The sequence below is a fragment of the Mirounga leonina genome, unplaced genomic scaffold (assembly GCF_011800145.1).
Source record: "Mirounga leonina isolate KUSES-001 unplaced genomic scaffold, KU_Mleo_1.0 Mir_125, whole genome shotgun sequence".
In the NCBI taxonomy this organism is placed as follows: domain Eukaryota; kingdom Metazoa; phylum Chordata; class Mammalia; order Carnivora; family Phocidae; genus Mirounga; species Mirounga leonina.
The window spans coordinates 23,218,222-23,243,360 of record NW_023270305.1 but is presented as its reverse complement, the minus strand read 5'-3'; the positions used below and the strand labels follow the sequence as shown (position 1 = coordinate 23,243,360).

Below are 25,139 nucleotides of genomic sequence, written 5' to 3'. Positions count from 1 at the left end.
ATGAAAGAGGAGAGATCACAACCAACACCAAAGAAATACAAATAATTATAAGAACATATTATGAGCAACTATATGCCAACCAATTAGATAATCTGGAAGAAATGGATGCATTCCTAGAGATGTATAAACTACCAAAACTGAACCAGGAAGAAACAGAAAACCTGAACAGACCCATAACCACTAAGGAAATTGAAGCAGTAATAAACATCTCCCAACAAACAAGAGCCCAGGGCCAGATGCCTTCCCAGGGATATTCTACCAAATACCATTTAAAGAAGAATTAATACCTATTCTTCTGAAACTGTTCCAAAAAATGGAAATGGAAGGAAAACTTCCAAACTCATTTTATGAGGCCAGCATTACCTTGATCCCAAAACCAGACAAAGACCCCATCAAAAAGGAGAATTACAGGCCAATATCCCTGATGAACATGGATGTGAAAATTCTCACCAAAATACTAGCCAATAGGATCCAACAGTACATTAAAAGGATTATTCACCATGACCAAGTGGGATTTATCCCTGGGCTGCAAGGTTGGTTCAACATCTGTAAATCAATCAATGTGATACATTAATAAAAGAAAGAACAAGAACCATATGATCCTCTCAGTAGATGCAGAAAAGGCATTTGACAAAGTACAGCATCCTTTCTTGATTAAAACTCTTCACAGTGTAGGGATAGAGGGTACATACCTCAACATCATAAAAGCCATCTATGAAAAACCCACAGCAAATATCATTCTCAATGGGGGAAAAACAGCTTTTCTCCTAAGGTCAGGAACACGGCAGGGATGTCCACTATCACCACTGCTATTCAACATAGTATTAGAAGTCCTAGCCACAGCAATCGGACAACAAAAAGAAATCAAAGGCATCCGAATTGGCAAAGGAGAAGTCAAACTCTCACTCTTTGCTGACGATATGATACTTTATGTGGAAAACCCAAAAGACTCCACCTCAAAACTGCTGGAACTCATACAGGAATTCAGTAAAGTGGCAGGATATAAAATCAATGCACGGAAATCAGTTGCATTTCTATACACCAACAACAAGACAGAAGAAAGAGAAATTAAAGAGTCGATCCCATTTACAATTGCACCCAAAACCATAAGATACCTAGGAATAAATCTAACCAAAGAGGCAAAGAATCTGTACTCAGAAACTATAGAATACTCATGAAAGAAATTGAGGAAGACACAAAGAAATGGAAAAACGTTTCATGCTCATGGATTGGAAGAACAAATATTGTGAAGATGTCAACGCTACCTAGAGCAATCTACACATTTAATGCAATCCTTATCAAAATACCATCCACTTTTTTCAAAGAAATGGAACAAATAATCCTAAAATTTGTATGGAACCAGAAACGACCCCAAATAGCCAGAAGAATGTTGAAAAAGAAAAGTAAAGCTGGTGGCATCACAATTCCGGACTTCAAGCTCTATTACAAAGCTGTAATCATCAAAACAGTATGGTATTGGCACAAAAACAGACACATAGATCAATGGAACAGAACAGAGAGCCCAGAAATAGACCCTCAACTCTATGGTCAACTAATCTTCGACAAAGCAGGAAAGAATGTCCAATGGAAAAAAGACAGTCTCTTCAACAAATGGTGTTGGGAAAATTGGACAGCCACATGCAGAAGAATAAAACTGGGCCATTTCCTTACACCACACACAAAAGTAGACTCAAAATGGATGAAAGACCTAAATGTGAGACAGGAATCCATCAAAATCCTAGAGGAGAACACAGGCAGCAACCTCTTTGACCTCAGCCGCAGCAACTTCTTCCTAGAAACATCGCCAAAGGCAAGGGAAGCAAGGGCAAAAATGAACTATTGGGACTCCATCAAGATAAAAAGCTTTTGCACAGCAAAGGAAACAGTCAACAAAACCAAAAGACAACTGCCAGAATGGGAGAAGATATTTGCAAATGACATGTCAGATAAAGGGCTAGTATCCAAAATCTATAAAGAACTTATCAAACTCAACCCCCACAGAACAAATAACACAATCAAGAAATGGGCAGAAGACATGAACAGACATTTTTCCAAAGAAGACATCCAAATGGCCAACAGACACATGAAAAAGTGCTCAACATTGCTCGGCATCAGGGAAATCCAAATCAAAACCTCAATGAGATACTACCTCAGACCAGTCAGAATGGCTAAAATTAACAACTCAGGAAATGACAGATGTTGGCGAGGATGTGGAGAAGGGGGAACCCTCCTACACTGTTGGTGGGAATGCAAGCTGGTGCAGCCACTCTGGAAAACAATATGGAGGTTCCTCAAAAAGTTGAAAATAGAGCTACCCTACAACCCAGCAATTGCTCTACTGGGTATTTACTGCAAAGATACAAATGTAGTGATCCGAAGGTGCACCCCAATGTTTATAGCAGCAATGTCCACAATAGCCAAACTGTGGAAAGAGCCAAGATGTCCATCAACAGATGAATGCATAAAGAAGATGTGGTATATATATACAATGGAATATTATGCAGCCATCAAAAAACCCTGAAATCTTTCCATTTGCAATGATGTGGATGGAACTAGAGGGTATTATGCTAAGCGAAACAAGTCAATCAGAGAAAGACATGTATCATATGATTTCACTGATATGAGGAGTTCTTAATCTCAGGAAATAAACTGAGGGTTGCTGGAGTGATGGGGGGTGGGAGGGATGGGATGGCTGGGTGATGGACACTGGGGAGGGTATGTACTATGGTGAGCGCTGTGAATTGTGTAAGACTGATCAATCACAGACCTGTACCTCTGAAACAAATAATACATTATATGTTAAAAAAAAATAAGATAGTAGGAAGGGAAAAATGAAGGGGGGGAATCGGAGGAGGAGAAAACCATGAGAGACAATGGACTCTGAGAAACAAACTGAGGGTTCTAGAGGGGAGGGGGGTGGGGGGATGGGTTAGCCTGGTGATGGGTATTAAAGAGGGCACGTACTGAATGGAACACTGGGTGTCATATGCAAACAATGAATCATGGAACACTACATCAAAAACTAATGATGTACTGTGTGGTGATTAACATAACATAATAACATAAAATTTAAAAATAAATAAATAAATTAGCTCATAGAGCCTATTAATAAGATAACAAAAAAAAGTGAAGTGTTTTAATACTAACTGACATTTTATCGTACACATATATTAAAAGAGTAATCTTTAAATAAATGATTGAAAAACATAATTTTAAACATACATTTAAATATAAGAAACAAAATCAATATTTTAGCTACTTGGCCAAATGAACAAAAATAGCTTTGGGTGCACACTCTTGAGCCTAAAACAGAGAGTCCATTACCCTGAGACTATAAAAGGAAGCTGGGGAGCATGCAGCCTCACCCATGCACCAGAAGTCTGAAAGGAAAGCTGTTTCCTTTACAACACTGTACTTTGTGGTCTATTTGAGGCACTTGTATTGATCATTTAATTCTGGAAAGTATAATAATGTTCCTTTAGATATAGGATTCATATTTTATTTGGAATACAAATTAAGATCAGAGTACTTCGAAAGATGTGCTGCATAATGCTCCACCCCAGCATGAGTACCCTGAAAGAATTCTGCACTCCTCAGCGATCACATCTTCTTCCCCTGGCATAACAATTTTATTTTTTAGTTTTATTATTTTTTAAAGATTTTATTTATTTAAATGACAGGGAGAAAGCACAAGTAGGCAGAGTGGCAGGCAGAGGGAGAGGGAGAAGCAGGCTCCCTGCTGAGCAGGGAGCCTGATGCAGGACTCGATTCCAGGACCCTGAGATCATGACCTGAGCCAAAGGCAGATGCTTAACTGACTGAACCACCCAGGTGCCACCCCCCCACTCTTTTTTTTTTTTAAAGAATTTTAAGTATGCTATTATGGGGAATAATATTTCGCACTTCCTCCTCCCTCATGCTGAGTTCCAGTGTCCTCCAACACTGGGCTCAGCTCGAACCTATTTTTGTCATCACCTTTCCCAAGCACTTACTACCGGAACCCTGAGGTATGATGGGCTGTCTCTATGTTGATCTTTCTAGCAAGTTCCTTGGTGTAGAATTGTCTTAATCACCTTCACCTCCCTCCTCTCTCCCTTCTCTCCTTCCCTCCACCCCTCATTTTAACATTGTTCCTGGACACGGTAATTTCAAATAAATATTTCTTAAATAGAGAGGAAAAATAATTCTTTTTAAATATATTTCAATATATGAATGAATGCTTCTGAGGCTTTCACTCCTTTTTCTTGACATCTTAAACGTTTCTCTTTTTTAAATAGATCCTATTCCAATCTACGCTCCATTTTTGTCTGCCAATTTCCTCCAGCCTATTTCTTTTTCCATTTTTACCACCTCATACATTAACTCAATTACAATTCTACTCCATTTAAAAATAGAGATCCCCAGTAATTTCACCTCTGTGAGACTCTTACTTCCCCAGGAAAGCCTTCTCTTCATCAGCCCCCAGCCCCTGCCTTCAAATCCTTGGTGTTATCACCCTTAATGTCCCATATTCTTCCTTCCTCACAATGGATTTCCGTCTGTTTCTTTATATGTATGGTTATTTCAATAATACTGCTTCCCCACAAAGCCATCAGCTTGTGTAGAGGCTGAGAACATGTGATTTTTTTTTTTTTTAAAGATTTTTATTTATTTATTTGACAGAGAGAGAGACAGTGAGATAGGGAACACAAGCAGGGGGAGTGGGAGAGGGAGAAGCAGGCTTCCTGCCGAGCAGGGAGCCCGATGCGTGGCTCGATCCCAGGACCCTGGAATCATGACCTGAGCCAAAGGAAGACGCTTAACGACTGAGCCACCCAGGCACCCCAGAACATGTGATTTTGTTATCATTTCTACCTCCTATCACACACAGGAGGAGCCCTGATGCCCATGATGTCTATGGGAAATAAAAGTAATATGGATGAATGTTGAAACAGTTTACATAGATATCCTGTGATTTTCTCAGTAGATACAAACATAAATCAGTTTTTTCTCTTTGTGCAAAAGTCACTGGGCAAGGAAATCGACAAGTGGAAGGAATGTAATTACAAGGAGTTTGGAGATACTACCTTCTTGGAAATAAAAATGACAGTGAACAAGACTGGAATGAGGTCTGTGGTATCATTATGTTTTGCTGTTTCTTCCTTATGCTATCTTAGAGAAAGAAAGCTTGGAAAAGAGGAGGTTTGGAATAAAAGAAGAATTAAAGAAGTTTTGATGTCAGATTACTATGCTGAAGCTCAGAGAAATGGCAGCTACGGGGCTTTTTGCAAGAAAGGGTTTTGATATTCAGTGAGAGTCAAGGTGAGATATATATAAAAGATTTGACATTCCAGCTGTTATACTTTTGTTGTTACTATGGAAAATTTCAAAAATATGCAAAAAAGTATAGAGGACAGTATAATAAACCACCATATGCTGTATCCCTTAGCATAAATGAGGACTGACTCAAGGCTAATCTTGTTTTATCAAGATGGATTTTGAAAAAAAGCATTGAACCCTGAGTAGCTATTTCTCTGTGGCACCTGAAGTTCTAGCTTACAGGAATCAGGGAGGGTTATTTTAATTGTGCTGAAGACAACTATCCTCTGCCTCTTTTGCTCCTCAAATATTACCTCTGAATGTTTTGTCTGTCTGTGATTTTATAAACTTTAATATCTGAAATTTGAGTTTTTCAGTTGCTTATTCTTTCTTTCTTTCTTTTTAAAGATTTTATTTATTTATTTGACAGAGAGAGAGACAGCGAGAGAGGGATCACAAGCAGGGGGGAGTGGGAGAGGGAGAAGCAGGCTTCCTGTCGAGCAGGGAGCCCAATATGGGGCTCGATCCCAGGACCCTGGGATCATGACCTGAGCCGAAGGCAGACGCTTAACCGACTGAGCCACGCAGGTGCCCCAGTTGCTTATTCTAATATGCTCAAACATTTTTAAAGAATATATACTTTAGTCCTAAAAAACCCTTTCTGTCCTTAGACTATGTATATTTTTCAGTACTAGGATATATTAAAATGGATTAAACATATTGGTTTTAGCTAAGATACTTTAATTAAAATTCATTAATGGGTTGTTATAGATAATGCCTGTCTCTTGAGGATAGATTGTCACTTGAGGATAATCAATCTTTACAAAATACTTACCGATATTAGCATAATGTTTCTTTTCTTGTGCGTTAGTAGATAGCTCATACATGTCTCCGTAAGCACGAACTAACCGCCAAATAAACTCTATTTCATCTCTAAACTGAAAAGATAGAACAATATATTAGATTAACTCAGTAACTTGACCAGACTATAAATGCTTTCCACTGCAACTTTTAAAAAATTAGGCAGGTGAACTGATATTTATGGATGACTGAATCTATTCATGTGCATACATTTTAAATTCAAATACTCATGGCTACAAAATGTGATTTAATATAGTGTTACATTTAGATCTTAAAACTAAGGAGTGTTACCCAGACATTAGCTCTACACCAACATATAAGAGAGAACTGATAGGCCAGAATCTGCGAGTTTTCCCTGGATTATAGTATCCTCTTTTTATTTTCCTTTCTAAGTTACTTACCTTCATTATAATGCCTCAGTGAGCATTAAAGATCACATATACTCAAAAGAGCAGTCACATTTTTTACCTACAAATATAATCATAATCCTTGTGTTTGGAGTTGCTAAATCCTCAGACAAAGGATTTAAGACTTAAATTGCTCATAGGAAAGAAAGATTGATTGCTCTTTGGGATACTGAGAACTTTCTCCCTCCCTCCCTCCCTCCCTTCCTTCCTTATCTTCCCTTCTTTTCCTTCCTTCCTTTCTTTCCTTCTTTCTTTCTTTCTCTTTGGTGGTAGTAGTGGGAGGGATGGGCTTTCTCAATTCAGCCCAACGTTAAATGTTGAAAAATGACCATTGGTAGAAACACATTGAAACTGATGGCTGTTATTCTAATAACTCTAAGACAGTAAACTTAAAATGTAGCTTTTCCTGCCCCAACAGAAGCAGTAGGTCTTATTCTTTGTTATAAAGTACATATCAAATATGGCAAATTAATAATCAAATAAAAATAGATGTGTATAATCATACCTCTGGTTCTCATTTTCATGATCTTAGAGCCTAATAAACTCTTATAATTTACTTTTTAAAAGTTTCAGTTAGATTATAGAAAAATTTGCATCAACCATTTAGCTTGTGTAAACTGTAACACAATGTTACAGTCATAACATGAATAGGACAGGAGATTAAATTAAAAATTAAAACTATACAAACATTATTGTCTCATATCTCTTACCTTTTCTTTGTGATCACAAAGTAGTTCAAAACTCTCCGTTTTGCTACATTCATTCATACGTAAATTATCAGCCTTCTGAAGAAGGACATCTAAATTTAATTCCTCTATGTGTGTGTTAAATGCCTTAGGGACTGGAAAACTCTGTTCTTCTGTGTCAGTATTAGCTGTAATATACCTAAAATTCAGAAATAATAAATAATGATCAAATCTCTTGAAAGTTATATTATAATAGGCAGAGTGATTCTTTTAAAATACAAGCCAGTATGCTATGAATACAAGAACAGATAAGTGACTGATGAAATAAGAGGCCAGAAGCAGATCTGTATATATATGGAGCTGTGGTGCATGATGGAGTTGGCCTGTCAGATCACTGGGAAAGTAAGGGAATGGCCAGGAAAAAAAATGGCTATTCCTATGGAAAACAATGAAATTGAATCTCTATCATATAATAATATAAAAATATCTCTGGATGATAAAAGGAATTAAGTGTTAAAAATAATTTTCTAAACTCTAAGTAGAAACTATAGGTGAATATCTTTCAGTCTTTGGAGAAAAATTTTTCTTTTTTCAGATTCTATTTTTTTATTTGTCAGAGAGAGAGAGACAGAGCACAAGCAGAGGGAGAAGCAGGCTCCCTGCAGAGCAAGAAGCCCGATGCGGGGCTCGATCCCAGGACTCTGGGATCATGACCTGAGCCGAAGGCAGACGCTTAACAGACTGAGCCACCCAGGCATCCAGGAGCAAAAAATTTTCTTAACCAAGATAGGAAAGCATTAACTATAAATGATTAATTATGAATGACTAATCAGTTTAACTATATTAAAATGAAAAACTGCTGCTAATCAAAAGACAATTTCAAAAATATAAGAACACAAATTAAAAACCAGGAATGGATGTTTTGCAACACACCCACATGGAGAACATTGATGTCAAGAACACATAAATGCTTTCCTAAAATTAGGTAACAAAAGACGCGGTGAACTCAATAGAAATATGCTTGAGAGATATAAATAGGGTTTCTCAAATGAGAAAATACATATAGTCAATAAACATAAGAAAAGATGTTCAATGTTCACTAGCAATTACAGAAATACAAATAAAGACCACAGAGAGATATTATGTAAAAAGTCTGACAATACCAAATGCTGGGGATGAAGTTAATCCACAGGATCTGATGTGAATCCAAACTGGTGAACCCAGTTGGGAAAGCACTTTGGAGTTATCTTTTAATAGTGAACTTCCACATGCCCTAGGACCCAGTAACCCGGTCTCTTGCATATGTGCAAAAAAAGATATGTATAATAGGGACAGCAGTACTTTCAAATAGCAAACACCAGGAAACAACCTAAATGCCCACCAAAGAGTGAATGAATATTATACAACAGTCAAAATGAAAGAAATACAGTGATGTGCAAAACATGAAGGAAACTTAACAAACTTATTATTAAGTGGAAAAATAAGCTCTTAAAACTATATACAACACAATCCCTTTTCCATAAAAACAATCAAAATTAAATGTGCATCTTAAGGAATATACACACACCTGCAATAAAATGATATTATTAAAAAAGGAAGGAATGAACAATATAGATTATACACTCAGGGTAACCGTTACCTTCAGATGAGGGAAGGCAGGGGAGCCAAATGGTTTGATGAGGATTCTTGTCTAGGTCCTATCCTTTGTTTTAGGAGGTAGTTTCATGGATGCTTTTACATTATTCATAATAACTAGCTAAATGAATAAAAGTGGCACATGCATGGACCAGTCCTTAGAGTTTGTAAGAGCTAAAAGTAGTTTTTAATCCAATTCTACATACCTGAGATATAATAAAAAAATGATAAACAAAAGGAAGTAACTAGTTTAACATCAGACATAATATTCTTTAGAGCAAAAAGCATTAAATTTAAAGAGGGACACCAACACTAAATGGTTCAATTTATGATAAACAAAGAGCAGTTTTAGACTTCTATGCATCTAAAAACACAAGTCTCAGATACACAGAAAACAAAAATTAACATATACAAAGAGAAATTGAATCTACTATCAGAATGGGAGATTTTTAACACAACATTCTAAGTAATTGATAAAGTGTAAGAAAAGGTAAAGATACAATTTAAATGCCAAAATTAACAAGCTCAAATCCAACTAACATATATAGAACTAGACATTGAGCCCCTGGAAAACAATGTCGTATCTATGACATATCTATGAAAACAGCCACATACACAAGGCCACAAAGCAAGCCACAAATGGTAGCAATCTGTGGTGTAGAACATATTCTCTGTTCACAATGCAACTAAGTCAGAAATCACCACTAAAAAGTAGGTGAGAAAACTTCCAAAGTTAAAAATAATTGAAACATTTCCATCTACATGCCCACTAGAATGGCTAAAATGAAAAGACAAAAAATACCAAAAGTTGGTGAGGATGTGGAGCCAATGGAGCTCTTATATATAGCTGATGGGAGCATAAATTAGAACAACCACTTTGGAAATATGTTTGGCAATATATCCTAAGCTGGCATACACATACTCTACGGATCTAGTCATTTCACTCCTAGGTATATACACAAAAGAAATGTGTACAGATATTTATCCAATCATAATAGTCTATAATTGGAAAGTACCAAATGCCTATTAGGAATAGGAAGTTTCCACATCAAAAACTAATGATGTGTTGTATGGTGACTAACATAACATAATAAAATTAAAAAAAAAAAAGGAATAGGAAGCTTACATATTGTGGTATATTAACACAGTGGAAGAGTAGTTAGTAGTGAGGATAAATGGCCTTCAACCACACACAACAAAATGGATGAATATCACAAGCTAATATCAACTGAGAGAAGCTAGACACAAAGGAGTATGTAGTGTATTATTTCATTTAGATAAAGTAGAAACATAATTTTAACTAATGTATGCATTTGGAAATCAAGATGGGTTATCCTCTTGGTGCCAGGGAGTGACTGGATAACAGCATGTTGGGAATATCTGAGGTACTAATAATATTCTGTCTCTAAATCTGGGTGCTGACTTTACCATTGTATTCAGTTTGAAAATCCATCTGTGTACTTGTTATTTGTATGCTTTTCCACATGTACTCTGTATGTCATAAAGTTTAAAAAGAATTTTAAAAAGATATATCTCATACATAAGAGAATGTAAGAAAGAAAAGCAGAAGTCATTATTAACAGCATCAGGAATGAAACAAAGAACCATTGTTACTAAAGACAGAGCATAGATTTAAATAACAGACTATGATGAACAATTTTATGCTAATAAATTTAAACTTTGAAAGACAACCACCTAGAAAAATATAATTGGCTAAAACTGCTCAAGGAAAAGCCAATCAATTAGTCCAGAAAATGAAATAAAAAGTACCCAGATTGGAAAGAAGTAAAATTATCTCTAATCACATTTGACATCATCTTGTTCATATAAAATCCTAATAAATCCATAAAAAGCTATTAGAACTAATAAACAAGTTCAACAAGATTGCAAAATACAAGATCAACTTATAAAAGTAAATTGTATTTCTATACATCTATTAATGAACAATCCAAAGATGAAATGAAGAAAACAATTTCACTTACAATATTATTAAAAAAAATAAAATTCTGGGGCACCTGGCTGGCTTAGTCATTTGGGTGTCAGACTCATGATTTTGGCTCAGGTCATGATCTCATAGGTGGTGAGATCAAGCCCCGGGTCAGGTTCTGCGCTCAACAGGGAGTCTACTTGAGATTCTCTCCCTCTGCCCCTCTCCCACTCATGTGCATGCCCTTTCTCTCGCTCTCCCTTTCTCCCTTTCTCTAATAAATAAATACTCTTTTTAAAAAAGAATAAAATTTGGGACATCTGGGTGGCTCAGTCGTTAAGCATCTGCCTTCGGCTCAGGTCATGATCCCAGGGTCCTAGGATCGAGCCCCACATCAGGCTCCCTGCTCTGCGGGAAGCCTGCTTCTCCCACTTCCCCTACTTGTGTTCCCTCTCTCGCTGTGTCTCTCTCTGTCAAATAAATAAATAATATCTTTAAAAAAAAAAAGAATAAAATTCTTAGGATTGAATTTAACAAAATATGTGCAAGACTTATATACTGTAAACTATCAAACATTGCTGAAATTAAAGAATAGGATCTAAGTACATGAAGTTTCACGCGCATGAATCAGAAGATTTAGTTATTATGATGGCAGCATTCTCCCAATTTATCTACAGATTCAAAGTAATTTCTATTAAATCTCTGCTGACAACATTTTCCCCCAGAAATTGACAAGCTGATCCTAAATTTCATGTGGAAATGCAAGGGACCCAATACAGCCAAAATAATGTTGTAAAAGAGGAAAAAAGTTACAGAATTCACACTTCCAGATTTCAAAATTTACTATAAAGCCACAATAGTCAAGACAGTACTGGGCGCCTGGGTGGCTCAGTCGTTAAGCGTCTGCCTTCGGCTCAGGTCATGATCCCAGGGTCCTGGGATCGAGTCCCACATCGGGCTCCCTGCTCGGCGGGAAGCCTGCTTCTCCCTCTCCCATTCCCCCTGCTTGTGTTCCTGCTCTCGCTATGTCTCTCTCTGTCAAATAAATAAGTAAATCTTAAAAAAAAAAAAAAAAGACAGTACTGGCATAAGGATGATAGACATATGGAATAGGGATTAAGGACCTATTAAGAATTTAGAGTCCAGAAATAAACCTTTATGTTTATGGTCAATTTGTTTTGACAAGAATACCAAGACAACTTAGTGGAGGATTACAATTTTATTTTCAACAAATGGTTCTGGGCCAAATAGATATCCACATGCATAAGAATGAAGGTGGGTCTTTACCTCACACCATATATAAACATTAACTCAAAATGGATCAAAACCCTAAATGTAAGAGCTAAAATTATAAAACTCTTAGAAGAAAACACAGGAGTAAACATTTGTGATCATGGACTAGGCAATGGTCTAGCACAGGTGACAAAAGAAAAAATAGATAAAATAGATTTTACAAAATTTTAAACTTTTGTGCTTAAAGGAAATTTTCTTCATCAAGAAAATGAAAAGATAATTCAAAAATGGAAGAAAATACTTACAAATCAAATATACTGACATATATCTAACAAGTATACTGACAAATATACTGATGTATATCTAACAAGTATACAGATGGATTTACAACTCAATAATAAAAAGACAAATAATTCAATTTAAAAATGGAAGAAAGGAGTTAATAGATATTTCATCAAAAGATGATGACAAATGGCCAAAGAACACATGAAGAGATGCTCAATATTAGTCATTAGTGAAATGCAAATCATAACCACAATGAATTATCATTTCACACCTTATAGGATGGCTAAAATAAAAGAGACAATAACAACCGTTGACAAAGATGTGGAAAAACTGGAACCCTCCTACATTGCTAATGGGATAAAATGGTGCATCTAATTTGGAAAACAATTCAGTAGTTCCTCAAAATGTTTAACATAGAGTTATCATATGACTCAGCAATTACACTTCTAAGTACACATCCAAAAGAACTGAAAAACCTATGTCCACACAATAACCTGTATAGGAATGTACATAGGAACTTTATTCAAAATAGCCAAAAAATGAAAATGACCCAAATGCTCTTCATCTGATGAATGGGTAAGCAAAATGAGTAAACAATGGAATGTTATTTGGTAATACAAAGGAATGAAGTACTGTTGGATGATACAACATGAATGGACCTTGAACACATTATGCTTAGTGAAAGGCCACATATTTTAAGATTCCACTTCATGAAATGTACAGGATAAGCAAAGCCATGGAAACAGAAAGTAAGAATAATGGTTGACATGGCCTGGGGATGCGGAGAGATAGAGAATGAGTGGATACAGGGTACATGGCCTTTTTTTGAGTGATGAAAGTGTTTGGAAATTAGATAGCGGTGATGGCTATACAACGAACTCTGTGAATAAACTAAACCCCACCAAACTGTACACTTTAAAGGGATGAATTATACAGCATATGAAGAATATATCAATAAAGACTTTATTTTTATAAGAAAAAAGAACAAAAATGTGAATATTCCTATAGCCATTAAATAAATTAAACCAGAATCTGTATATCCATTTCAAAACACACACACACGAAGAGAGAGAGACAGAGAGAGAGAGAGAGAGAGAGAGATCTAGAGACAGTCAGTTTCTCTCAGGCTTTACCAAATATCCAAAGAATTAGATTTACCCAAATTCTTCCAAGAAATTCAAATAGAGGGAATACCCCTCAGCTCATTTTTTGAAGCTGGTAAAACTGACACCAAAATCAAATAAGGATAGTATAAGAAATGAACAATATAGACCAATTTCACACGTAAATATAGATGTAAAAATATCAACGAAAGATATCACAGACATCAAAAATATCAAAAAACTGTAACAAACATGAAAGAATGCATCATAACTAAACTGGATTTCTCCCAGGAATTACAAGCACAGTTTAACATTAGAACATTTCTTTAGCACAACAGATAGAATGAGAACAATACATGATCATTTCAGTGATTACAGATTTTTTCTCAATAAATTCAGCTCCATTTTAGGACAAAGAAATAGCAAACCCATGAACAAGGAGTAGAAGGGGACTTCTGAACACAAGGTTATATGACAAAACTATAATACATTTCACACTTAATGATGAAAAATTAGAAGCATTCTCCTTAAAATAAGAAATAGAAAGGGATGTTGAATATTATTGCTTCTATTCAACAATGTACTACAGGTTAGCACAATATTAAAAGAAAACAAAAATTATAAGAATTGGGAAAGAAGAAATAGAACTATTTTTATTTGAAGTTTATGCAATAGAATAAAAATCCTATCAAAATTTACAGATAAGTAAATAAAGCTAATCAATACTTATGATCAGTTTTTGAAAATCAATCATGTCCTTATATCTATAAAACAAGTTAGAGAATGTAATTTCTTTTTCTTTTTTTAAAGGTTTTATTTATTTATTTGTCAGAGAGAGAGAGCGAGCACACAAGGATCAGCAGTAGAGGGAGAAGCAGGCTCCCTGCCAAGCAGGGAGCCCGACCCGCGGCTTGATCCAAGGACTCTGGGATCATGACCTGAGCTGAAAGCAGCTGCTTAACTGACTGAGCCACCCAGGAAACCCTAGAGAATGTAATTTCATAAAATGTAACATTTATAGGAAAAATACACAGTACCTAGGGAAAAAATTCCCCATAGTTTTTTTTTTTTTTTTACGTTTTTATAGAAAATTTAAAAATATTATTTGAGGACATTAAAGAATATCTAAATAAATGGACAAAGATACTATATCCATGGATAGAAAAACTTAACATTAAACCAATTTCACATGGCCCCAAATTTAACTATACTTTAATGCAGTTCCAGCCAAAACCACAATGGTTTTTCCTATGGAACTTATCTGACTCTAAAATTAATATGGAAGAGCAAGTGCAAGAAGAGCAAAGACACTTCTAAATAATAGCTATCAGGACTATAGCATAAAGGATAAAGCTATAAGAAGTCAGAGTGGTATTGACATTAACAATAGACAAACTGGCCAATAAAACAAAAGAGAACATTAAGCCAGTCTCTTCCCCACATTTAGAAACACTCAAGTGTGGGGAAACTGTTTTCCTACTTTGGACAGGAATCTTCTACTTATAACTGGACATTTATCAAAAATTATAAGGAAGTTTTAAAAGCAAATTTTATAAATAGGGCATATCTAAATAGGCACGGGAAAATCAAACATATGTATTAATTTTGGGTTAAAGCAGAGATTTGTACAGGGGCAAAAAAAAAAAAAAAAGGCAATTCATAGATTATCTGATGTCAAACAGAATTTTCCAACACTCTTTTAGCAGGTCTGGAGAGATTCACCTTTCTAAAATGTCAAATTTACTTACAAACATTTGCAACTTCATGTACTTTTCTGGCCCTATTTTCTGCTCCCAATTTGAATAAGAACTATGCCATTTCCCCTATCCCTTCATTTCTTCTGCATAATCAATTACTTGCTTCAATAGCAACAATAGCATCTCTGAAGGTATCATTGCACTATTTAAAGAGAAAATGACATTATTTTCTACGAAAATAAAGTAGTGTATTTACAAAAGTCAATCCATAGTGAGTTCCATCAGAACAGGCAAAAACATGCCTGGTTACAGTACTGTGCCATCTCGCCGTATCAGGCACCCTGATTCAGTTCCTTTTGCTCAGCCTTATCCAATACATCACTTCCCCCAACTTTTTTTTTTTCTTTTCAAAATATACATGCCAAGAGAGACTGATGTCAGCAAGATGGTGGAGAGGAAGCTATAGGCCCTCATTCCCACATGGAAACACTAGATGGACAATAGACAGAATGAAACAGCTTCATGGGAGATTTAGAAGCTAGTCAAGGATTTGTAGCAACCAAGTGAATGCCAAATCAAGAAAAAAACATACTCAAAATGGTAGGAAACTTCATGCTGTATTTGTTCACCCTTGCCTCACCCCTCCCTGGCATCATATAGTATTGATGAGAAGTTTGCAATTCCCAGCTCCTCCCTTGGGACAGAAGGGAAAGAGTGGATCTTATTTGCAATGTTCTGGCATGTCTAATGGCTTCCTGAGAGACTGTTTTCTGTTTTGCTTGCCTCAGAGGTCAGACAGAAATGAAGGTATCGTTTGGACATCAGGTTGAAGGTCACTGAAAGCAGTGGCAGGCACTGTGGCATGTGAGAATTAGAGGGGGACTGCAAACTCCTGGGTGCCTTTGTGCAAGAGATTATGGGGAGAGGAATACAATGAGACATCCAATGAGACATCTAAGAACAGCGGTAAGATCACTGAAATTAAGATATTTAAAAACAGTCAGCTATATGGGATAATTAGGGGAAAACACACACACACGGGCCCAGGGAAAACTAGTGCCTAGAAAAGACCTGAGAAATCCTTAAGCCCTCACACTGGGCTAATTAGTGAGGGTCTTCCACTGCATGGAGCCAATCTACAAAGGGAGGATATATGGCTGTTTTTTCAAATGTGTAATTTTCTTTTCTTTTTTTAAGTAGGCTAATGCCCAGCATGGAGCTCAATGTAGGGCTTGACCTCATGACCCCAAAATCAAGACCTGAGCTGAGATCAAGAGTCAGACACTTAACCGACTGAGCCACCCAGCCACCCCAAAATGTGCAACAAAAGATCACAAACAATACAAAGAAACAGGGTAAAATGGACTATTTAAATAAACAAAATACATTTCCAGAACCTGACTCTAAAGAAATACAGGCTGTAGACTTAAAACAATTTTAAAACAAAAATTGTTGTAAGTGTACTCAAAGAGCTAAAGGAAAACATGGAAGAGAGAACAAAAGGAAATCAGGAAAAGAATATATGAACAAAATGAGAATACCAACAAAGAGCTAGAAACTATTTTTTAAAATCAAACAAATTTTGGAGCTGAAAAAATAAGTAACTTGGAAAATTCACTAGAGGGAATCAACAACATACTCAAACAAGCAGAATAAAGGATCAGCAAATTTGAAGACAGATTATTTTAAATTCTTGAATCTGAAAAGTTAAAAAAAAAAAAAGAAATGAAGAAAAGTGAACAGAGCCTAAGAAACTTTGTGGAATAACATAAACCAGACCAATATACATATTATTAGAATACCAGAAGAAGAGAGAAAGGGATAGAGAGCTTATTTTGGGGAATAATGACCAAAAACTCCCCAAATTTGAGGAAAGATATGAATATACAAATGTAAGAAGCTCAGTGAATTCCAACTAGGATAAATTCAAAGAAATCCACACTAAGACACATCCTCAAACTGTAGAGACTTAAAGGCAAATCTTAAAAATCTTGAAGGCAGCAAGAGAATAACTATTCATTACATATAAGGGATCTCCTGTAGGATTATCAATGGATTTCTCAGCAGAAATCTTCTGGCCTGAAGGCAGTGGGATAATATATTTGAAGTGCTGAAAGAAAAAAAAAACTGTCAACCAAGAATTCTATATCCAGCAAAAACTGTCCTTCAAAAATAAGGGAGAAATTAAGACATTCCCAGATAAACAAAAGCTGAGGGGGTTCTTTACTTCTAGATCTGTTCCACAAGAAATGATAGAGTCCTCAAGTTGAAATGAAAGGACATTAGCAGCAACTTGAAGCCATATGAAAAGATAAAGTTTTCTGACATAACTAAATACATGGATAAATATAAATACCAGCATTATTGTAATTCTGGTTCATAACTCCACTTTTTATTCTTTTATAGTATTAAAAGAGAAAAGCATAAAATAATGATAAATCTGTTTATGGCTACCTAATATATAAAGATATAATTTGTGACATCAGTAACTAAATGATGGGTGGAGCTGTTAAAGAAGTTTTTGCATGCAATTGAAATTATGCTGGTATCAGTTTAAAATAGATTGCTATAACCTTAGGATGTTATATGCAATGCCCATGGTAAACACAAAGAAAATATCTACAGAATACACACCAAAGGAACTGAGAAGTAAATCAAAATATGTCATTACAAAAAATCAAGTAAATACAAAGAAGGCAGTAACAGAGGAAATGAAGGCCAAAAACCCATAAGACATAGAAAACAAATAGAATGGCAATAGTGAGTTATTCTCTATTAATAAATTTAAATTAGTAATTATTTGGGGGTGCCTGCGTGGCTCAGTCAGTTAAGCATCTGACTCTTGATTTCAGCTCAGGTCATGATCTTAGGGTTGTAAGATCCAGCCCCATGTTGGGCTCCATGCTCTGTGGTGGGGGGGCTGGGGGAGGGTTCTGCTAGAGATTCTTTTCCCTTGTCCCTCTCCCCAGTCATACTTTCGCTCTCTCAAATAAACAAATAAATCTTTAAAAAAACAAAATAAATTAGTAGTAGTTTTTGGTAACTCATTTAAATTACTAATTATTTAAATGTAAATGGATTAAATTTTCCAATCAAAAAAGCACAGGTTAGTAGAATAAATTTAAAAAGTCAGGATCAACTCTATGCTATCTATAAGAGATTCACTTTAGAACTGAAGACACATCTGAATTGAAAGTAAAAAGATGAAAAAGATGCTTCATCTAAATAATAATGTTGGCTATACTAGCCTCAAACAAAATGACTTTAAGTCAAAAACTTACAAGAGAACAAAGAAGGACATTATATAATTATAAAAGATTCAATTCACCATGAGTATGTTAACGATAATAAACATATATGCACTAAACATTAGAGGTTCTAAATATTTGAAGCCAACATTGACAGAATTGAAGGGAGAAACAAGCAGTAACATAATAATAGTAGGAGACTTCAATATCTCACTTTTAATAATGGATAGAACAACCAGATAGAAGATCAATAAGCAAACAGAGGACTTGAATATCATTATAGACCAATTTGACTTAACATATGCAGAATACTCCACTCAACAATAGAAGAATACACATTCTTCTCAAGTGAACATGGAACATTCCCCAGCATACATTATATATTATTACATCACAAAGCAAGTCTTCATGAATTTTAAAGGATTAAAATCATACAAAGCATCTTTTCTGATTGCAATGAAATGAAAGTATAAATCAATGGCAGAAGGAAAACTAGAAAATCATAAATATGTGGAAATTAAATAACACACTTAACAAATGAGTCAAAGAATAAATCACAAGGAAAATTAGAAAATACCTTGAATCAAAAGAAAGTAAAACAGAGTATACCAAAATGTACAGGATGCAGTGAAAGCAGTGGTAAAGGGAAATTTATAGTTGTAAATGCTATCTTTAAAAAGATATCAAATCAACAACCTAAATATATAGTTTAAGAAACTAGAAAAAGAAGAGCAAACTAAACCCAAAGCTAGAAAAAGAAAGGAAATAAAAAGATTAAAGCAGAAATGAAAATAGAGAATTAAAAAAAAAAAGAAAGAAAATCAATGAAACCAAGAGTTGGTTCTTCAAAAAGATCAATAAAATTGACAAACCTTTAGCTAGACTAAGAAAAAAGGACAGAAAATCAAGTAACTAAAAACAGAAATGAAAGAGGAATATCACTATCCATTTTACAGAAATTAAAAGGGTTATAAGAGTACAATGAAGGATAATATGCCAACAAATTGGATAACCAAGATGAAATGAACAAATTCCTAGAAACATACAACCTACCAAGACTGAATTAGGAAAAAACAGAAAATCTGAACAGATCTAACTAGTAAGGAGACTAAATCAGTAATCAAAAACCTCCTAACAAAAGAAAGCCGAGGACCACATAGCTTCACTGGTGAATTCCACCAAACATTTAAGGAATTAACCAGTATTCCTCAAACTCCCCAAAAAATTGAAGAGAAAGGAACATTTCCTAACTCATTCTATTAGGCCATTATTACCCTGATCCCAAAGCTGTACAAATACACTATAAGAGAAAACTAGACCAACGTCTTTGATGAATATTGATACAAAAACTCTGAAAGAAATACTAGCAAACAGGATTTGAAAGCAATTATACACCATGACCAAGTGGAATGCAAGGATGGTCCAACATATGAAAATCAATGTGATACACCACATTAACAGAATTAAGGAGGGAAAAAACCCAAATGACCATCTCAATTGGTGGAGAAAAAAGCACTTGACAATATTCAACACCCTTTCATGATGAAAATGTGTAACAAACTGGGGTCCCTGCATGGCTCAGTAGATTGAGCATCTGACTCTTGGTCTCAGTTTGGGTCTTGATCTCAGGGTTGTGCGTTCAAGCTCCATGTTGGTCTCCATGCTGGGCTCCATGCTGGGTGTGGAGCCTACTTAAAAAAAATGTGTAAAAAACTAGCAATAGAAGGAAACTACCTCAACATAATATAGGCCATATATGAGAAGCCCATAGCTAACATCATACTCAATGATGAAAGACTGAAAGCTTTTCCTCTCACATCAGGGATGAGACACGAGTGTCTGCTTTTGCCACTACTATTCAGTACAGTACTAGGAGTCCTAGCCAGAGCAATTAGGCAAGAAAAAGAAATAAAAGACACCTAAATCAGAAAGGAAGAAATAAAATTATCTCTTAGCAGATGACATGATCTTTTTTTTTTTTTAAAGATTTTATTTATTTGAGAGAGACACAGCAAGAGAGGGAACACAAGCAGGGGGAGTGGGAGAGGGAGAAGCAGACTCCCTGCCGAGCAGGGAGCCCGATGCGGGACTCGATCCCAGGACCCTGGGATCATGACCTGAGCTGAAGGCAGATGCTTAATGACTGAGCCACCCAGGCGCCCGATGACATGATCTTAAATGTAGAAAATCCTAAAGATTTTACACACACACACACACTGTAAGAATTAATAAACAAATTCAGCAAAGTTTCAGAATATAAATCAACTTGCAAAAATCAGACGTGTTTCTATACATTAACAAGAAGCAATTTAGAAAGCAAATAAAAAATGACTATAATAGCATCAAAAAGAATAAAATACTTAGGAGTAAACTTAACAAAGGAGATGAAAGATTTGTATACTTAAAACTATAAAACATTGCTGAAAAAAATTAAAGAAGACACAATCGGAAACTCCATGCCATAGATATGGAGACTAATATTGTTAAGGTGTCAGTACTACCCAAAGCAATTGATAGAGTCAGTACAATCCCTCTTAAAATCCCAACAATGTTTTTTGTAAAGATAGAAAAATTCATCTTAAAATTCATGTGAAATCTCAAGGGACCCTGAATAGACAAAACAACCTTGAAAAAAGAATAAAGTTGGAGGTCTCACACTTCCTGATTTTAAAACTTATTACAAAGCTACAGTAATCAAAATAATGTGGACTAACATAAAGTCAGACATATACATCAATGGAATAGAATAGAAAGCCCAGAAATAAACTTTCACATATAGGGTCAAATGATTTTTGACAGGGGTGCCAAGACCAGTCAATGGAGAAAGGGTAGTCTCTTCAACAAATGGTGCTGGGAAAACTGGATATTCATAAGCAAAAGAATGACATTGGACTCTCTCTATGCAAAAATCAAAAATTAACTCAAAATGGATCATTTACTAAATGTAAAACCTAAAACTCTAACTCTTAGAATAAAGCATAGGGGAATAGCTTCATGACATTGTGTTTGGTAATGATTTCTTGGATATGACAACAAAAGCACAGGCAACAGAAGCAAAATAGGTAAACTAGACACCAAAATTAGATAAATTAGATATCAAAATTAAAATGAAATTTTGTGCATCAAAGGACATAATCAATAGAGTGAAAGGCAGCCCACATGATGGGAGAAAAGATTTGTAAATCATATATCTGGTAAAGGGTTAATACCCGAGATATATAAAGAACTCCTACAACTCAACAACAAAAAGCAAACAACCCAGTTAAAAAATGGGCAAAGGACTTGAATAGACATTTTTCCGAAGAAGATATACAAAAGGCCAATAAGCACATGAAAAAATGCTCAGTGTCACTAAACATTAGGGAAATGCAAACCACAATGGGAAACCACCTTGTACCAACTGGGATGGTTACTGTCAAAAAACAGAAAAGAACAAATGTTGGCATTGATGTGGAGAAACTGGAATCCTTATGAACTCTTGGAGGAACATAAAATAGTGCAGCTGCTATGGAAAAAATAAGGCAGTACCTCAAAAAAAATTAAAAATAGAATTGCCATACAATTCAGTAATTCCATTTCTGGATATACAATCAAAAGAATTGAAAACAGGGTCTTGAAGAGATATTTGTACACCCATGTTCATAGCATTATTCACAATAGCTAAAAGGTAGAAGCAGCAAAAGTGTCCATCAACAGATGAATGAATAAGTAAAATGTGGTCTATACATACAAATACTGTTCAACCTTAAAAAAGAAACTCTGACACATGCTATAACATAGATGAACCTTGAGAATGTTACGCTGAGTGAAACAGCCGTTACAAAAAGACATAATTCCACTTCTTTAAGGTGCCTAGAGGAATCAAATTCACACAGACAGAAAGTAGAAAAGTGGCTGCCAGAGGCTGGGGGGAATGGGGGGAGTGTGGAGTGATTTTAATGGGTCCAGAATTCAGTTTGGAAGAGGAAAAAAGTTCTGGAGAAAAATGGTGATAATGGTTGCAAAACAATATGAATGTACTTAATGTCACTAAACTTAAAAATGGTTAAGACAGTAAATTTTATGTGATGTATATTTTACCACAATTTAAAAAAACAAAGTAGAAAAAAAGCTTTTTAAGATACATGCTAAAACTTGGAGAAAAACACAAAAGTAAAAGTAATATCTTAGCCCAATGATACAGGTTTAGGAGGCATTTTATCATGATAAATAACTGAACATAATGCCAATTTCTTTCCTCTACAAAGACTATATTCTAACAAGTATTTTTAGTTGTCTATATGCATTTTTTCATTCATTAGTTATTCTGATAAATATATCTATAGACTTTAATATAGTGGGAAAAAATTGAAAGATACTCAAGAATAAAGTTTTGGGAGATACTTTTTAAAATAAAAAATTTTTTAAAGATTTATTTATTTGAGAGAGAGAGAGAAATAGCATGAGAGGAGAGAGGGTCAGAGGGAGAAGAAGGCTCCCCACTGAGCCAGGAGCCCAATGTGGGACTCAATCCCAGGACTCCGGGGATCATGACCTGAGCCGAAGGCAGTCGCTTAACCAACTGAGCCACCCAGGCGCTCTAAAATAGAATTTTTATTTAAAAATATTTTTAAGTGAAAATTTTGGAAAAAAATCTAAAAAATATTCACTTTGAAAAATAAAGACTAATATACGCATTTATTACCTCTGATCTCAGAGTTCTCTGAAGTCTCAGACATGCACACACAAATGTGTATTAAAATTATTTAGTTAAAATACCTGGTTTCAATATATTCTCTATATTTCTATTACAATATTTTTTACTTATAATTTGATCCTTGTATTAGTAAAAGTATCATCTGTCCCCAGGCTATCTGGCATGAGAAATGAAGCTAAACAAGGCTGATACAAATGAAAATTTGTAAATTGCTAAGTATAACTCTATAGGTAACATAGGTAGGAATACTGTCTGTAATGACTAGAGTAGGATAAAAGAAGATGTTAAAACTCTCAGAGAATGTCATACATCCAGAAGACTTATATATCAATGCTTGATGGTATTTTTCAGACCACAGAAATATTATAATAATCATCCAGAAATCTGAGGCTGGTCAACTGTCAGCAGTCAATCTGTTAAAAGCCTGAAAAAGATTAATAACCTTTGACTTCCAAATTCCAATAATGTCAATAAGCTATCTTTCCAAAAAAAACATAGCAATTAAAGTTAAATTTAGACTGCAATGTGGAGGTCTTTTTTTCTGAAAAGGCAGTGAAGCTTAGTGAGATGGGAGACTTCTAGGAGAGCTGAGCTGTGATTTCTACAGAGTGTGCCTTGTGGAAAAATTTCCTGATTTGAGCTACCCTTCTAAGAGAGTGGAAAGTCTGAGGCGACCTTATTTTAGGAATTGCTTTGGATGAAGATGTGTCTTCATCATAAGATGGAATAGCAATGTTTTCATCTCCAAAGGAATCTAAAGAAATGTCCTTTTGAGGTGGGATAAAGTGACTAGCATTTTTTTATAAAGTGAAAATCCAACATTACAGAAAACAGGGGAAGTTACTCTTTGAGAGGGATGCTGCTGAACCACAGGTGGAGAATGATCTGTATGGTGACTTTGAGAACAGGATGAAGGGTAACTTTCCTTGATTGGCCTCTTTCTTCAATATCGGTGGCTGTTTCGTTTTGTTGACAGGTATAGGAAAGAACAGCTGGACGAGAAACTAAGGTTGCTGTGCTGTGTTGACAGGTGTTTCCACCAACGGTGTGTGGATAGGTTGAAGGATTAGCTTTTGTTCCAAAACTCATAAAATGTGTAATGTTATATTCAGGAGAACAAGAGCTTAGATATTTTTCAGCACCAGTAATACTTGAGTTTTTACAAACCCTTTCAATTTCATCTGTATTATGATGAACGCAGATGCTACGACCACTTGATTGAAGATCAAAAAAACTAGCTTTCTCGTAACAGGAAATTATACTTAGTTTAGGGGCAGAGAAAAAACTTTGGAATCGAAGGCCAAGATGGTCTGATTTTAAATCACTGAAGATTCCTTGTTCTTGAGAATCAAAGTTAGCTCTACTGTGTTGATGGTTGGGGAAAATACAGCTTTTCTGAAGTTTAGCAAGTAAATAATGTCTTCTTCCAGAGAAATATGAGTGAGTAGATAAATTTGATGAAGAAGATAAATTTTTACTTTCACTACGTGAACTGACACTACATATTACAGACAGATGAGCTCTTTTAGGATCAAGAGATCGAGTTCGATGAGTGAAAGAAGAGGCTCCATGCTGCAGGGGGTCTGAAGTAACTGGATCTGCAGGATAATTTGGTTGCACGTTCTGGTCCTGTTTGCTGCGGCTAGAGTGAGAAAAGTGTCAAATGAGGAAAAAAAAATAGGGAGCAGAGGTGGAGACCTGCCAAGCCTCCTGGAGAGTAATATCCACTTTATCAATATGGAAACAATAGGGAATGAGAGAATTATGGCAGTGGAATTGATGGTCACATAGATGTATCCTCCCAAAATGCCCAAGTCTGAAAGATTATCTCTACCTACACAGTACCTGCCCAATCTATTAAACCTTGGGAAGATCAGATGAAACCAGGGGAAACATATGACAAGGCACAAGAACAAAATATCCCCTGAAGGAGAGGAGAGGGCTTCCTCTTTTAAAAATAGTAAATCATAGTATCTGTTTGAGACTCTCAAACTACTATATTTAAAGGAGATAAGTAGAACAAATGTATGCCCTGTTGACTAATACATTTTAAAATATTAACC

At 35.4% G+C, this 25,139-nt stretch overlaps 1 protein-coding gene across 6 annotated transcripts in view; it reads right to left on the bottom strand.

Moving 5' to 3' along the window:
* RMDN2 (regulator of microtubule dynamics 2) overlaps positions 1-25,139 on the bottom strand; it is a 79,685-nt gene that overhangs the window by 38,606 nt on the left and 15,940 nt on the right. For all 6 annotated transcript variants that reach the window (XM_035000934.1, XM_035000935.1, XM_035000937.1 and 3 more), the window contains 2 exons: positions 7,277-7,451; positions 6,134-6,236 (listed from right to left, as the gene is read on the bottom strand). In XM_035000934.1, the coding sequence (XP_034856825.1) occupies positions 6,134-6,236; positions 7,277-7,451 (278 nt within the window). The remainder of the gene's footprint in view (positions 1-6,133; positions 6,237-7,276; positions 7,452-25,139) is intronic.